Genomic DNA, 16,670 nt, shown 5'->3' on the forward strand with positions numbered 1-16,670 from the left:
AGAATAATCTCCACATGGTAACCTTTTTTTACAAAAGGAACCACTATCAGAGGGGTTCATTGCTCCCTTCTGCTTTCAGCTCCTTTCAGCCCCAGACTAACATTTTGATTTAACATTTGATCATGTAAAGAAATGAGATGTTGATGTAGGAGGGGGTGGGACTAGTATTTTGTGGCAAGACTTCTGTAAAGAGGTCCAAAGCATAATTTCCCAATTTTGGTTGTTTGGGGTGAGCTCATTTACAAACTCTTTTGTTTGTAAGCAAAGCAAAAATGTTCCACTCGTTTGACTGTTCCATCAGAGTTCTCCCTTTGCTGCATCAATGATCATTTTCAGGAGTTAGAGATCTAGGTCTATGAATGTTGTTCTATACGTGTGTCCTGGAAGTGCTGGTAAACTGAGGGAGCACTTGGAATGGAATCATGGAAATGCCAAAATGCCTCCTGCACTTTTTTACCCTCCCCTTTCTTAGACAATATATGAAGAAGAAAAGGACCCTGACTTGCTGAAATATGTTTATATCTATGTTATCCTTGTTCAATGAAACACAGACTGCTGCACTGAGGAAACTAATCTTCCTGTAGATGTGGGTGTGATACGCAAGGATCATTAAAATAATTCTTTGTTTCAAGGACTGACTTCGGTCTGTTTATTCTGAGGAATTGCAATTCTTATAAACTCTCACTCTCATTTTCTTCTTGCTCTCCCATTCTCCCTCTTTTGCTGTCTGATAAATAACTTTTAAGAAAATCCAGCAGAATATGTTGCTTGGCAGTGGTCCTGCTGATACTATTGGACTAGAACTCCTTATTAACTATTGCAGGGTATGTTGGAAGCCAACCAAGGGTAGAAGTCCAGGCTTCCTTGTACCTTCTCAGTTCTTGTGTGTGTGGAGCTCAACTCTTTGATGTAGCACAGCCCTGGAAAATTTTGTGTGAAAGATGGCAGCAATAAAATAAAATAAAAATAAAAATAAAATAAAATAAATGGGTAGGTAGATTTTTAAAATCCTTCAAAAGTAAAATGCAACAAGCACATCTTTTGTGCAAAGACTCTCCTGGAGAGCTGGATGCATAACTATAGTTCCCAATTAATCATCATAATCATCATCTTAGAACTTGAGTGTATACTTCTTGTCAAATTTGGGTGAGCCAAAGTACAGAAGCATACAATGTCTCGCGATGCTCTAAGATGATGTTTGTTGTGTCGTCACATCTTGAGCTGTTCCATTTCTGTAATGTGGGCTCTGCTTGGATGTTCTCTAGCTCTCAATGTTTCTGAATGCAAGTGAAGCAAATAATAAAGAGAGAGTGACTGGTTCTGCGGAGAAGACCTGTGTACGCACTGTTGCTAGAGATGGTCTTGACATCTGCCCTGCAGCCACTTGCAGAGCTCAACAGGTAAGCTCTTTTAAAATCCTTTTTAGCCCAAACTGTTCTGCTTGTTCAGCTGTACACATATCTTGCAGTATGGGAAAGCAGTGGCTCTACAGCTACAATCGGACACCAGTTCCCATCAGCCCTAACCTGTCATCCCTGCAGGTCAGGATAAGGGAAGCTATTGTCCAACATCTGGAGGGGAGCCACCAAGTCCACCCCCCTTTTTTGCACTAGCACAATCTTATGCTGCTGACTCTCCTCTGGAAAGATATGTGTATAGCTTTATAGGCCTGCAGCCCAAGGGTCCTGCTCCTTTTCACCATGAGACCAACCACTTGTTCAAGCATCCATCTGGCCCAGAGTGTCTGGCAAGAGTATCTGTCTAGGTGGTTCTGGCATACAGCTTCTGTCAGCCTAACCAGCACAGCCAAGTAAGAGACGGTGGGAATTGTAATACAAAAGCATACAGGAGGCACCTATTTTTACCCATCCCCCCCACGTCTATCTGAATGCTACTTGGAAATTTGCTAGTTGGGACTTCAATTTTTTTAATCAACAGTCTGAAGCATTCTATTCTTTTGATTAGAGAATAGGCATTTCTGCTGTTCCTAAGTGCATTATTTTGGATCTCATAGTATGTGTTTAATTGTTTTGGACAGTTTAATTTGCCTTTCTCTAAAAAAATCCATAAAAAAACAAACCTATTTGTGCTGCCTTGGGCACTATACAATTGAAAGAAAGAAGATAAATCTCCTTATAGAGAAAAGAGGAACCCTTCCCCTGTTGCCTTACTCAGGCCAGATGTATTATCCCCAAAACCCAAAGGACGCTTTCCCCATCTATACTGTTTGCAAGGCTAAAGCTAGCATGAGCTCCACTTTTCCCAAGCAATAATGGAGAAGCAACCATTAGCAGTACAGAGTAGTAGTAATCAGGTTCACTGGGGTTAGACTAGATATTAGGAATATGTTTCCAAAATTGAACTGGATTTCAGATGAGTTCTCCAGCTGAGGCACTCAATTTCAGAGCACAGGACAAAATGGAAGCCCCTGCTAATGAGACAAAGTAATCAGAACTGTTCCCCATTTCCTGCTACTCACCTATAGCGACTACTCAATCCATAGCTTTCAAGCACAGCATCAAATCCTAGACAAATGTGCTATCAATAATAGCATCCCAGAGAGGTCTCAGAGGGCCTGCACAGAAGACTGTATCCATCCTTCATGTAAGACATTTTGGTGGCGGAGAGACTGTGGCCTACTTTGTATGTCATGTAAGCAACATGGCTTCCACCAAAAAGCACGTCTGCATGGGTGGGTGGGGCCACACCGTTGCATAACATTATAGCAAAGGAATACCTCTTCTGTCACAGAGCGAACGTTTCTGGGAACAACCATGGTAGCTGTGAGATATATAGAGAAAGCCTGACAAACAGGAAGATTGGCTACCAACATGGCTTTGCAAATGGTTGTGTCAATATAGGAGAGCAGAGATGGCTTGGAAGTGGGCCATGCAGTATTGGAGGGGTGGGTACCTGTATATTCCATTGGAATGGAACTCGGGTATAATCTGTGGCATGACTTTGGAAAACCAACTCCCAGGTAAATGCCAAAGCCTCTCGCACTACCTTGTGTATCGCTCTCCTCCTGTAATTAGTTCTTCCTTTGGCTTATTGCTTCAGTGAGTCATAGGCCCACAGCTATTCTCAGTGATGAATGTTTCATCCTTCTTATCAATACTCAGTCTGTCTCGTGAAAAACTGAAGCTGTATATGTGAAAGGATTCATAGCCTCAGGACTCTTATGGGTACCAGAGCAGGTAACTGAGTTGGACATCAACCTTTCAGAGTCCATATTGTCTGGCACCAGAGATGTTTGAAGACAACAGCACTGAAAACTGCCTCCCTCACTGTCTGTGGCTCCCTCACTTATGCACATTACATTAACTACCTCAAATTTCACATCTGTCTCCTGAGAACAGGATACAAGCAACAGCTGAGTTATATGGCCAACACTGTTTTTCCTTCCCAGCCCAGTTTCTGTTAAACAAAGCACAGTATTTCTTATGGCTCCCGTCTGGCATCTACAAACAACATGCCAGCAAAAAGCAACCCCATGGCTGCTTTTTCCTGATGCTACAAACAGTCATATTATTTAAAAGGGACAGGGTATGACTTTTTACATGTTTACCTCCAAGTGCAAAGTCACTTTAAGAGATATCTGATGAAGAGGAATTTTGGGAACTGCTTGGAAAATTCTGTGTTCATGTCTGAGGCCTTTGACTATTGCACCCTGTGGGATGCTATTTGATGCAAACATTCCAGAATTGGTTTGTGTGCCTGTAACATGGAGATGTGAGTACATAATAGAGTGAAAGAACCTTTCACAGAATGACACAGCTTTGGTCATCTATTGCATTTAGCTGTTCAACTAGCTGAAAAATGGAATGTCTTGATGTGTATGATAATTAGGAAGAGCATCTGTCCCAACTACAAAATCCAACAAATGTTGGACCTACATCATTTCTTTGAAAGGCTTCACAGACACCTAGTGTCTAATTACCACCATACAGTGGCTGTACCATGTGCCCAACTGGTACGTGAGATGCTCGTGCATTTCACCTGTCTGAGATGCAGCAAGACTAGCAATTCACAAGTGTTATTGGTCCAGATGGAAATGAAAATGCTTTGAAAATAGCTATAATGGCTAGTTTTTCTGAGGACCTCCCAAGGCTACCTTGAAGGAAGCCACAGACAGGCAGAAAACCAAACACAGTCTGAATTGTGATCAATAGCTCATGGAATGGAAACTGGACTACAGCTATTTCACATCTGTCTATCACATGGACAACTTCATTCTGGACATTCAAATAGTGTGTGCTGTTAAGTTGTGTAAAAATGGGTGAAACATTGGAGCCTTTTTTGGAGAGAAGCAATGCTGCCCTACTTCCTTTTTTAAAAAAAACATTTTTTAAAACATGTTGTTTTATTTACACATTGGAGATCTAAATATATGAGGATAGACAGAAGAATATGTGGGGAGGGGAAACACTGGCAAACTCTTGTCAGAAGAATTGTGCTTATAAACAAATCCATCTCATCCCTTCTACCATCCAGACAACTTGCAATTTATAGGCACTGGAGTAGTTCTGTTTCACAGTTATGTGGAAAACACGGTGGTTTCTGACCATGGCAATCACATCTTCTAAATCTGCTAACCATGTAATAGGATTTGCCACTATAATTTCTCCAAGGACCATGGAGAATGATGCTTATGTCAAAATGGATGACCACCTTCTAACTCCCAGGATGGACCATAGCTAGAATTGCCAGGACTGCAGCTGGGCCGTTTGGGTAAAATTCAACTGCAAGGAAGCCCTGGGATCAAGATGGGATCCCAGTGTGCCCAGCTAGATGGCTTGTCGAACTTGTAATTTGATGTCAATTTTGAATGATACTCTTCTTCTCAGTTTGTCAAACTGGGCATTAATGTCCTAGCTTGACAAACACTAGCAAATATGTGCAGGCAAGCCCTTGAAGGAACCATAATCTAGTATGGCTTTCTTTGACAGAAACTGAGCATGTGAGGAAACCTTACCTGTATCATCCCTCCCTCTTTATGTCAATAACATGTAGATGATATTTTTTTTAATAAATTGGAACAACACAGACAGGACTGTCGGAAGAGTCTGCCTTTTCAGACATGGAATTAGAGGTCATCTTGGCCATAAGGCCACTGCAGTGTAGGGCACTGAAGCCACCTCAGTGGATCATTATCTACAGCACACAGTGTCTCTGATCAAACAGTCACCTCTGTCTTACTGGCTGTGCGGTAATGGGAATGGTGTCCTGGGATATAATGTAGCTGCTCCACTGTGTTGTGCCGCCGGGAGGCAAATGCCTGGCGCTTCGCAGAAGTTTGGTTCATACTCAAGGTGTTGTACAAGTTATTTGAGGCACTGGGATGGGAGTGCATCTTAGTCATCCGGTAACGATCCAAGACGGGTGTGGAAACAAAGACATCCGAGTGAGACAAAGCCCGGGACATGGACTGCTCCCCAAAGCCTGAGTGCTCTGGAGAGAGGAGCGGGTCTTGGGAGTGGAGGCGCTCAGTGGACAAGAGCTGTTCGTCCGAAAGGATCCTCTCGTAAGACATGCTGAACTCTTCCGGCATCACCCTCTCTGGGGACAGCACTCGGTCCTGGGACATGGCCCGCAACACGCGGCGGGGCCGCTCCCTTGGCGTGGTCTGTTTCTGGGATAGCTGGATGACGTTGAGAGGGAGAGTCCCTCTGGCTGCTAAGTCTGGGAGGTGCCTCTTCCTGGAATAATATTCCTCAGCTTCCTTGTCGGCTGCAACGGGCAAGGAAAAAGAAGAGACAGAGTTAAGGGCAAGAGCCGCAGGAGGAAAAGGGGAAAGGGAAAAAGAAGAAGCAGAAGAAAAGGAGGTCTACAGAATGGCAAGAGTACAGGGCAGACGCTAAATGCATTACGACTTGTCATTAGCCACAATAAGGGTTTCTCTAGCTGTAGAATATGCCCTTGCATCTGAATTGCTGCTTGAGCAAATGGAGCTGCTAAATGAACTCAAGGCGCAATGAGAAGTGGCATTTTTCTTAAGGAGCTGTTTGTATGCCCACGCTTGATTAACGTTCATCGCAGATAGTTACAGAACAGATTGAACTGCTAGAACAAAAAGCCAGAGAAGAGAATTATATTGTCTTTGAAATGTTTCACATGCTCACGGTACTTCAGCTTAATAACGGTAGTGGCTGAAACCTCTTAAACCTGCCATGTTTCAAAGTACTATTTTGGGGATGCATGTGTGCTTCGTGCCATCTGATTGCATTGGGCTTATGGCAACCCTAATAAAGTTTTCAGTGTAGGTCAGATATTTAAGGAGTGGTTTAATTCGTGCCCTCCCCATGAGTCTTCAATAGCAGAGCAGGGATTAGAACCCAGGTTTCCCAAGTCCTAGTTCAATACTCTCTCCACTATAGCACGCAGGCTTTACAAACTGGAGATAGAAAGGGAGGGAAGATCATCCTGCTGAGGATTTCTGAAATGGGCTTTCTAATCCCAAATATTCCCTTTTGACAATGAGATGTTTAATTTGGTGGTATTGATCAGAGGCAACAAAAGTCATCATGCTGACTGGGATATCTCAAGAGTTGTCATTCCAAGATTCACTTTTTCCATCTACAGTTTTAATAGATCTGGGAAACAAAGCTAAATATGTTGAAACTACACAACAGCAATAAAATATTTCATTAAACATCCAGTGTGTGGAATTCTGCCTCCCTTGTTTTTCTTGGTTAAAAATACAGTTCAAGTGCCCAAATATATACAGAGATCATTATTAGTCTCCATAAGCAGCAGATTCTTCACTAATTCTGTCGTTCAGAAGGGAAAGGACTGATAGGATGAAGAGAAAGAGAACCTAATTTCTGGCTTAAAATCTAGCATTTGAAAAAAAAAATGCAGCCTGTCATAAAATGACATCATAATAGTAATGACAAAGAGAGAAGACAGCCTAGCTGCACCTTCTGGATAATCTGGTGTATGTGGCTATCACAGGCTGAACTGTATTTATTTATTTCTTATTTTATTTAATATACTGTATTTATATGTCGCATTTCTCCTAAAGGATCCAATGTGGATTACAGTATTAAAAGAAACAAAAATGAAAGGTAAACAATAAGTTATTACAATATTTAAAAAGTATTAAACAGATATATTTAAACTCATAATAAGAACAACATTAAAAACAGAGTAAAACAACAGAATAAAATAATCCCTTTTAAAAATCCTGTTGGTCAACCAATCATTTAAAGGAAAAAGCCTTCCTGAAGGGAAAGGTCTTTAATTGCTTGCAGGACAGGAAAGATGGGACCAGCTTGGCCTCCTGTGGGAGGGAGTTCCAGACTCTGGAAGCAGCATCAGAGAAGGCCCTCTCCTGCATCCTCACCAAGCACACCTGTGAGGGTGGTGGGACTCAGAGAAAGGCCTCTTCTGATGATTTTAATACCTGGGTAGGTTCGTTAAAGGAGATATGATCTTTTAGATAGCTTGGACCCAAGCCACTTAGGATTTTATAGGTTAAAATCAGCACTTTGGATTGTGCCTGGAGATGGATCTGCAGCCAGTTGAGCTGCTGTAACAGGGGAATTATATGTTCCCAATAACCAGCCCCAGTTAATCTGGCTGTGGCATTTTGGACTTGCTGAAATTTCTGAACACTTTCCAAAGGCAGCCCCTCATACAATGCATCACAGTAATCCAACCAAGATGTAACTGAGGTATGTGCCACTGTGGCCAGATCAGATCTCTCAAGGAATGTGCACAGCTGGCATACTAGTTTTAACTGTGCAAATGAACTTCTGGCCACTGCCAAAACCAAAGCATCCACACTCAGAGAAGAATCCAGGAGCAGCCCCAAGCTGCGCACCTGTGTTTTCAGAAGGAGTGTGTAATCCCATCCAGCACAGGGTGCAGTCTATTCCCTGATCTATCGTTCAACTGATCAGGAGCACCTCTGTCTTGTCTGGATTAAATTTCAGTTTGTTTGCCTTCATCCAGTCCACTACTATCACTAGAGACTGATCTAGAACTGCAACAGCTTTCTTGGATTGAGATGGCAAGGAGAGAATGGAGTTGGATGCCATCCACATACTGGAGTTTCGTGTAGATGTTAAATAGCATAAGCTTCTATGCTGAGGGACACCACCAGCCCATGGTCAGGGTGTCAAACAGGAGTCACTCTCAGTTCATCCCTCCAGAAAGGACCAGAGCCACTGTAAAACAGTGCCTCCAAATCCCATCTCAGAGAGATGGACCAGAATGATACTATGGTTGATGATTCTGAAAGCCACTGAGAGACCCAGCAGAACCAATAGGGATGCACTCCCACTGTCCAGTTCCCAGCGCAGGTCATCCACCAAGCTGAGTGAAGCAGTTCTCATTCCACAACCAGGCTTCAAGCCAGACTGAAATGGATCTAAATTATATGCATCATTCAGGAACCCCTGGAACTGAGAAGCTGCAATGTGTTCTAGCACCTTGCCCCAAAATGGAACATTAGAAACTGACTGGTGATTGTCCAATAATGTGGGATCCAAGGAGGATAGTCCTACTACTGGCTCCTGTAAGCACGCTGGGATCTTACTCTGCTGCATGGAGGCATAAACAATCAGCCAGGCTCCTCTCTGTCCAGATCACACTTCTTGTCTTTCAGGGGCTGAAAGGCAGCAACACTGCAATAGGAGGTCAAGTGAGTCATCCACTTGCCTGAGCAATGAAATAACAATCCTGGCATTTTTTGGCAGTACATACGGCAAGCAGTCCCACTTCTGCTGCAGCTGAAAAATCTTGAAATAATCTCAGACCCTCCCTGCCCCCCCATATATAAAGTGTGCTTTGTAAGGGGCTGATGTTGGGGGTATTTGATCCTTCATAACATACTCCCAGATGTGCCAAAAATATCCATTTAGTAAGACTCTGGGGTACAGGCCTAGTAAAAATCAAGTGATCTCTAAGGCAAAGCAAGGAGTCTGTTGTTACTGTTAGAGCCAGAAGCTTTAGGATTTATGGCGGACTGTTTGTCTCCAAGTATAGAGAAAGAGCCAAAGTAAGGTTTCTCTGGAGAAAGGGCACATAAATTAGCCAAACTGCTTGGTCAGTTACTATCTGTGGGTGAAACAAATGAGTATAAGTCTGACAGCTTTAGCAAAGAATGTGTACGTGATGGGTAAAGTATGAAAAATAATAATCATATGCCATCAAGTCAATTCTGACTTATGGCGACTCTTTCCAGGGTTTTCCAGGTAGAGAATACCCAGAAGTGGTTTGGCTTTCTCTTCTTCTGGGGAAGGCTCGGGACTGTGCAGCTTGCCCAAGGCCACACAGGCTGGCTCTACCTTGCAGGAGGCACAACTGAACTCCCAACCTCAGATTCCACAGCCAGCTACCTAAACAACTGAGCTATCCAGCCAGTGGGTAAGTATGGAGAAAACTTACTTTTAAAGAAAAAGAAAAAGGTCTAAACTAGTAGGTAGCTCCTGTCAGAGGGAAGGGACAATGAAAGAAGGGTCCTTTGCCAAAAGCGGTGAAAGCAAAAGAGAAGAGGGGACTGGGGGAAGGCTCTTGCCCTGAACACACACACCAAGTAGTAAGATAATGAAACAAGCAGACACCTACTTAATCTCTTCAGGGAGGAATATTTACTTGAGTTAGTCTTGATCGCAGACTCATAGGACGGTGGGAGGTGAGAGAGGTTCTGGAAGGACCTGGAGAAGGACAGATCATAGGGCTCTGTGGCAGAGGTGAGGATGCTGTTCATCCGTGGCTTTTCTGCAACAGAGAGAGAGAGAGAAGATTTCTTTCGAAGCGACACCACAAGAACAGGAAGATAGCACTTGGGGTGCAGTGGCTGAGTTGCATCCATCTGTGGGCCCAGTCTTCCATCATGAAGTAATTCAAGTTGACACTAGCCACAGCTGCAAACAAGACACCCAGATCATTGGTTTCTTGGGTGTCCATTACAATTATACATGAAGTGTGTGTTGATCCAGAGCCCACAGTACATTTGCTCCTCTGCCAAACCGACACTAAGAAGACAGACATCTTGTTATGGAACAACAGGTGGAGGTGAACAAGCTTCCAGCTGCTCATTTCTCACTGCCTCTGAATCACTTGTGAAAAGAAGATGAAAGGACCTGCCCATTAGCTGAATTTTCCATGTAGACCAGGTGTTTCCCTCCCCCACTTTGCACAGGCCTTGTATTTACTCTATAAAGGACACCAAATGAGCATTCACAATGAATGTGGTAGGAGCTGGACCACAGCTCGGCAGAAACACATTTTGGATTCTTCTGGGACTTGTAGTTCCAAAGGTAATTTTTCTAGCTTGACCTCCAGAGCCTTTCATCACTTGATAAAATAAGAATGTTTCTTCCTTGCTGTTGTACTAGACATGTTGTTACTGGTCACCTGTAATCTAATGTTGGACCATGTGCAACTACACGTTTACCAGCTTTTAGACTTTTTACATGAACACTTCAGTTACAGTAATACTGTGTCATAAATTGGCTTAAATGCTTTAGTTATAAAGCTATTTCCTGTCTCCTTTAATCCTTTTTCAATCCACAGTCATCCCAGTCATTTCGCATGACATCACCCCCCAACCTCAGGTTTAAAACTGCCACTGTTTCAGTTGACCACAAGGAAAGACCCAGCTAGCAATCCTGCAGACTTGTCTGAAGGCCATATTGATGTTCTTGTTCCTGGTGTCAGTCAGCTTAGCAAATCAATCAGAATGGCACAGATCCCAGATGATGCTCACTTCTAATCCTCTGCCACTGCCCATACCTGTGTGTTCTGCCTTCCCCCACTTTGAGAGACTGGAAACAGCTGAACCTGCCTTCCTCATTCAAATACTAGGATAAATGGCTCTTCATTACTCATTTTCAGAGATTCATTATTAAAATATTATTGCTCTTAATTACAGTGATAATGGCAATGATTACATCTAAAGGGAGTCCTTAGGTGTGTTCACTATAAACGTGGCATAATTTTCTACTAGCGTGCACTGCAATTTGTCATCTCACCATCCGAGTTACAGTGTTTTAAATCAGATGGCTACAGCTTTCTTGCTGGGAAGAAGTGTTGGCCCCAGCTGATCACAGGATGCACTGATTCCATCGGCTTGTGACATGATTCCATCTAGGTATACCCAAAGTTAAACCCCTTTTTTTCCAAGGAGCTGGCTCTCAGATTAGGTGCGTAAAGGGCTGCAGCCATATGCTCTTGGTGGGGCTCAAGGACCATGGGCACAGGTTTGTCAAGGCTGGAGTCCACCTATCTTCGAACCACTGAGAAAACTGGCCACCTCTTTCTCAATCACTCCTGCCTTTTCATCTGTCTGATGGGAAGGATCCCACCCCACCCAGGGTAGCAGAACCAAATGAAGGCCCTAAATTTCCACCCCATCAACTCCTGCTATTCATTCTTCCCCTTCAGATTCTAAGACAAGAGAATGCCATCTTAACTAGAGTTACTTTGTACTGGCAATCTGTTTGGGGGGCATGACTCAGTGGTTAGAGCACATCTTTCACATGAAGAACAGGTGCCCCTCCCTCTGAGTTGAACCGACCTCACAGAGACATAGAGTTGGAAGAGACCACTCAGGCCATCCAGTCCAACCCCCCACCATGAGGGAACATCCATCAAAGTACTCCCAACAGATGGCCATCCAGCCTCTGCTTAAAAACCCCTCCTTAGAGTCATAGATCTCAGTCAGGTTTATTAGAAAAGACCTCTCCCTAAGATCATGGGGGATCACTAGCAGCTGGAGCAGAAAGCCCTGGGCTAGAGGAACCTGTTGATTTAACTTACTACAGTGAATGTCAAGAGGGAACTGTTAAGCTCACGCAAGACCAAATGAGCTGGGAGGTCCTAGAAATTTCCCACATCCCTCATCCTCCCTCTCAGCCATAGGGTTTCACAGGAAAACTACCACCAAAGATGCTGGTGTGGCCTCTGATTGCCGTGGTCACATATTTTGCCATCCTTGGGTCTTTTGAGGCAAGAATTTAAACATGAATTCCAGAAAATATGTCAGAGTTTATGGGAGCACTGGGATTGTGGTGAATTCTCAACAGAATTCATTTCCCACTTGCATAATAATAATAATAATAATAATAATAATAATAATAATAATAATAATAATAATAATAATAATAATAATAATAATAATAATAATAATAATAATAATAATAATCTGAGAGCTGGCACATAGAAAGCAGAGAGAAAAGACATCATGTTCCTGCAGGCTTTCTAGGCCTTCAGCTGACCACAACATCCACAGGATTTCAATATACGTACAACAGCCAGATTCCTGCTTTACCTCCTGAGGGCTTTCCAAAGGGGTCAAAGCATTCCCAGCCCCATGTCTTATATGGCCCTAGTGCAAATCTAGACCTGACTGTGCATCTTACATAAAAGATTAGAAAGTGGCGTGTGGGGTGGGTGGGGAGCAGGGAATGGAGACAGAGAGAAACTGTTTAAGGCAACATTTGCTGACTTTAATCAGCCGTGTAGAGGAAATAACTCCTTTTTTTCTACTTGATTAAATGCATTTCTGGCATTTCCTTCAAGAATCTCACAACCTCAGTTCCTTCAGGATATGAGGTACACAGGTGATCCTGAGGCCACCCAGGGATCCTTAGGGCTAAGTGGGAATCTCAGAGTGAACCTTTTTCCTTCTGGGAGGAAAGAGGGCCTTGCTGCCTGATCTCAGCAGGCTGCAGAATTTGCTTGGTATTGAAATCACATCCCTTTGCTGCAAATCAGATCAAATGACTGAAGCTGGAGTTTAAAATTGTCTTTCATCAGCCCAGGCTGGAGGAGAAAAGGCTGTCAAATTATAACATTTCTATCACACCCAGCTGCTCAGGTATTAAAATAGGCAGAGATAAGAACTTTTGAAAACAGCAGCAGCCACTGCGGTGAGCAAATCTTCGGATGATGAGGAAACAAAAAGGACAAGGAGGGTGACTTCAGGTTTGTGCCCATCAAAGGACCCTTCTTTACACATCTGTTCTGACTCCCTCCCCACTTGCACCCCTCCTCCCCAAAAGTGGGATCTTTTAGGATTTCCCACTAGATTATAAGCATGCCAGCTGTCTTTTGGCAGTAGCTTTTTTAAAAAGCTGGAGTGGCACAGACTCTGTCTCCCAGATGAAGGGACTAGCCAGTATTTACTGGCTCATCTCCATGGCTTGTTTCGTTAGTACCCACGTGCCTGGCCTGATGGCTTGCTGTGAGAATCCCAATGCTCATTAAACCACCTGGAGCAAATCTGCTCCCCCCCCTCCCATTTCCCAGTTGTACTCTACAGAAGCACAGCAACAGCCCGAGTTCAGGTGAGTGGGTGCCAAATATCTTCCTAATCCCTTGGATCTAAGAGGAGGAGAAATGGTTGGGAAAACAGGCGACTGATGTACTTTTAAAAAAAAGATCCTATAGCAAGGGCAAGCAGAAAGTAGGTCAAGGTCTACTGGCAGATCTGAAGGCCAACGTCAGGGCACTGGCTGAAATCCCAGGCGATTGCTGTGTTGCTCCAGGTCGCCAGGTGTGGAGGAGACAAATCTCAACATAGGTGGTGCTAGAGGAGCGGCAAGTCTGACTTCTGTCTGTAGCCTTAAAGCCTGTATACCTTTTCTCGTCTGGCGCTACGGCTCCCAGGGTTCACACAAAAGTGTTTGCACGCATGTGCGTTTTGATTCAAGTGGCAGGAGAGGTCCTTGTTGGTGCACCTGCTGGGCTTCTGTCTGTCCTCTTCCCTCATTCCTGGCTTTGTTGGCATGGCAACCTTGTGCTTCTCATATCTTTGGAGCAAGGCAGGAAGTAGAGCACCGGCCTTGCTCCTCAGTACACTTTTTCTTGCTCCAAGCTTGATGGCAGCCATGCAAAGCCTAGGAAAAGACGTTCCCTCCCAACCCATGCTTGCCCCACCTCTATGACATCACAAGCACAAATCTTCCCATCCGAAATCTAAAGGCTGTTGATAGATAAACTACAATGTTAGACTTCAAACTGTTTAACAATATAAAACAAAATGAAAATCTAAAACAAAACTATACAAAGCTCTGCTAATCATTTATCTAATAGCCTCACTGTTTCTCATTTGCAAAATGGGAGTATTCACTGGTTGGCTTTCTCCCAGTCTTACTGGCCACTTGGATTTTCTTTCTTTCTTTTTAAAATCAGAATCCAAGGTCTATAATAACAGAGATGCACATTTGTATTCATATGCACAGTGCTTGGCTTTTGAGAAGCAGGAGATAATGAAGCTCGTTTATACTTCCACACCAATAAATTTGCATTGAAGTACGATCACCCCACCCTATAGCACAACAACCAGAAGCAGATCTGAGGTGTGGTGTTCCATGCCTGAAGTGCAGCTGATACTTTATTGCTGTCATTGCTAGTGCTTTTACAGTAGCCACTGCACCCTGCAGACATCAGATCCTGCCTTCATCTATCCACCTGCTCGCCTATCATGGCTCCTTCTGTTTCGCCCCAGTCCTGGTATCGCAACTATGTCAACTCCCAAAGTGTCGCTTTCCAGATCCTTCAGCTCACATCTAATGCAACTGATTCCACAACGAGGCAACACCTTCCACTTACCAGGCAGCAGGAACCATTGATTCAACATTATACTGTAAACACAGAGTTTGTCAGCATGGGAGCATTACCTCCGCTCCAGTGTGCCAGAAAGGAATTACAGTCACTCACATCTCTCGAAGATAAGTGATCTGCATTGGCAGTATTGACAATTTCAGACACCAGAGCCTTTCAACTATATGTGTCACTGTTTAAAGGCACAGTGGGGACACCAGCAGCAGCATAGAATTCCACTAGAGGATGCCTGAATCAAAACAGAGCTGTGATCAGAAGAACTGTGATTGACAGACATGTCGTTCAAAGAGGAACAAAGATAAAGGGGCAGTTCACTGCCTCAGATCCATCATTTGATGTGTAGCGCATCATGAGGTGAGTTGCATGTGTGACGAAACCATGGTAGATTGAGATAAGTTGTTGCCTGGCATATAAGCTTTCCCAGAAGATGGCCCCCACACTCCATTATGTGTCAACTCCTACTGGGGGGGGGGTGTCTCAGTAATGTCTGTGACACTGATGACATTAGCAGCCACTGTGGGCAATACTGAGGAAGATGCTGTAGCACACTGTGGTCTGAGCAGGAGTGATTTTCCCTTCCAAAATTTTGGAGTAAGAATTCCCCTTGCTCCACCTATGGTGAGATTTTCTGGTTAAATCCATTTCTAGAAAGAGTGCTCAAGAGGCAGCAAAGGTGAAAACCATGTTAACAGGACATAAAAGGACTACCTATGTCATTGTGCATATCTCTGGAATGAAAACAATGTTTTCATTTGTATGTCTAACTCTGAAGTCATGTGTAACAAAACAGATCACGCTACTGGAGAGAAAATATTGTCACATAGAATGACACATTTCTCTGAACATGTGTTTTATCCTTAAGTATAGAGCCTTTTCTGGAGCTTGGTAAGGTTAGCTTTTTGGATTATAGCTCTCAGTAAGCTGTAGCCAGCGTGTCCACATCCATATTGATTGTGGCACTCAAAGAGTTTTAATTAAAAAAACCTAACCTTTCCAAGCCTTGCATCTTCCTATGTTCATAGCAACTAGCACCCAACAGGACAGAGCTTTCTCATCATCTTCTACACAGTGATTTTCTGTTGCCTCACAACAGTGTACGCTTTTGGCTGGCATTGTCAAGCAATGGCAGACAAGTATGAACCATCCCAAAATGCAGACCTGGAAATAATAACAATAAAAAGAGAACACCCCAGCTTTTGGATGTGAGCTATGCTCTGAACCTCTAACAAAGAAGACTTGGGATCCACCTGAAGCTAGTGCTCCTTGTTTTCATTTACATCCAGCCAAGGAAGGGAGGCATAGATTCTATTATTGAGACTGCCGAGCAAGGGAGGACCCATCAGAGTAAAATCCATAGATGAGAAGATGCTGCTGCCCCTAAAATCTCCACAGTCAATAGTGTCAGCTGATGCCCTGTGTGATTATATAGCTTAGGTACTGCATGTCAAGGGACGTGGTGGCACAGTGGGTTGAACCGCAGAAGCCTCTGTGCTGCAAGGTCAGAAGACCAGCAGTCGTAAGATCGAATCCACGTGACAGAGTAAGCTCCCATCGCTTGTCCCAGCTCCTGCCAACTTAGCAGTTTGAAAGCATGTAAAAATGCGAGTAGATAAATAGGGACCACCATGGTGGGAAGGTAATGACATTCTGTGTCTAGTCGTGCTGGCCACGTGACCACAGAAAGTGTCCACGGACAAATGCTGACTATGCAGCTTGGAGATGGGGATGAACACCATGTCCTAGAGTCAGACACAACTGGACTAAATGTCAAGGAGAACCTTTACCTTTACTGCATGTCAAACTGCATGCATGCAAAACTGCTTCACCTCAATCTATACCAAGAAATCTCAACTTCACCCCTGAGGTATTGCACATTTATAACAGGTTTTCCACACCACTGCATATAGTGCTTTGCACTAGACAGACAGACGGACGGACAGACAGACGGATGGATGTTTCTGGTGGGAGCATCTTTTCCTAGCCTTTATTCTCTTTCAGTATTGCTCACAGCTTCAAGGAAAAGCAAATCCTTTATTTTATTTTTTCCTTTAAAATTAGAAACAGCCATACAGCCATATAACAGTCATTCCTTT

At 43.6% G+C, this 16,670-nt stretch overlaps 1 protein-coding gene across 3 annotated transcripts in view; it reads right to left on the bottom strand.

Annotated features, from left to right (window-relative positions):
* Nucleotides 1–928: 928 nt before the first annotated feature.
* The window catches only part of SHISA6 (shisa family member 6), a 373,444-nt gene continuing 357,702 nt past the window's right edge, over nucleotides 929–16,670 (bottom strand). For 2 of the 3 annotated variants that reach the window (XM_020796348.3, XM_020796346.3), the window contains 2 exons: nucleotides 9,574–9,726; nucleotides 929–5,730 (listed from right to left, as the gene is read on the bottom strand). In XM_020796348.3, coding sequence (XP_020652007.3) covers nucleotides 5,177–5,730; nucleotides 9,574–9,726 — 707 coding nt within the window. In that variant the 3' untranslated portion in view covers nucleotides 929–5,176. The remainder of the gene's footprint in view (nucleotides 5,731–9,573; nucleotides 9,727–16,670) is intronic. The other variant, XM_020796347.3, reaches the window with a different exon arrangement.

Source organism: Pogona vitticeps, chromosome 2 (genome assembly GCF_051106095.1).
Source record: "Pogona vitticeps strain Pit_001003342236 chromosome 2, PviZW2.1, whole genome shotgun sequence".
NCBI lineage: Eukaryota > Metazoa > Chordata > Lepidosauria > Squamata > Agamidae > Pogona > Pogona vitticeps.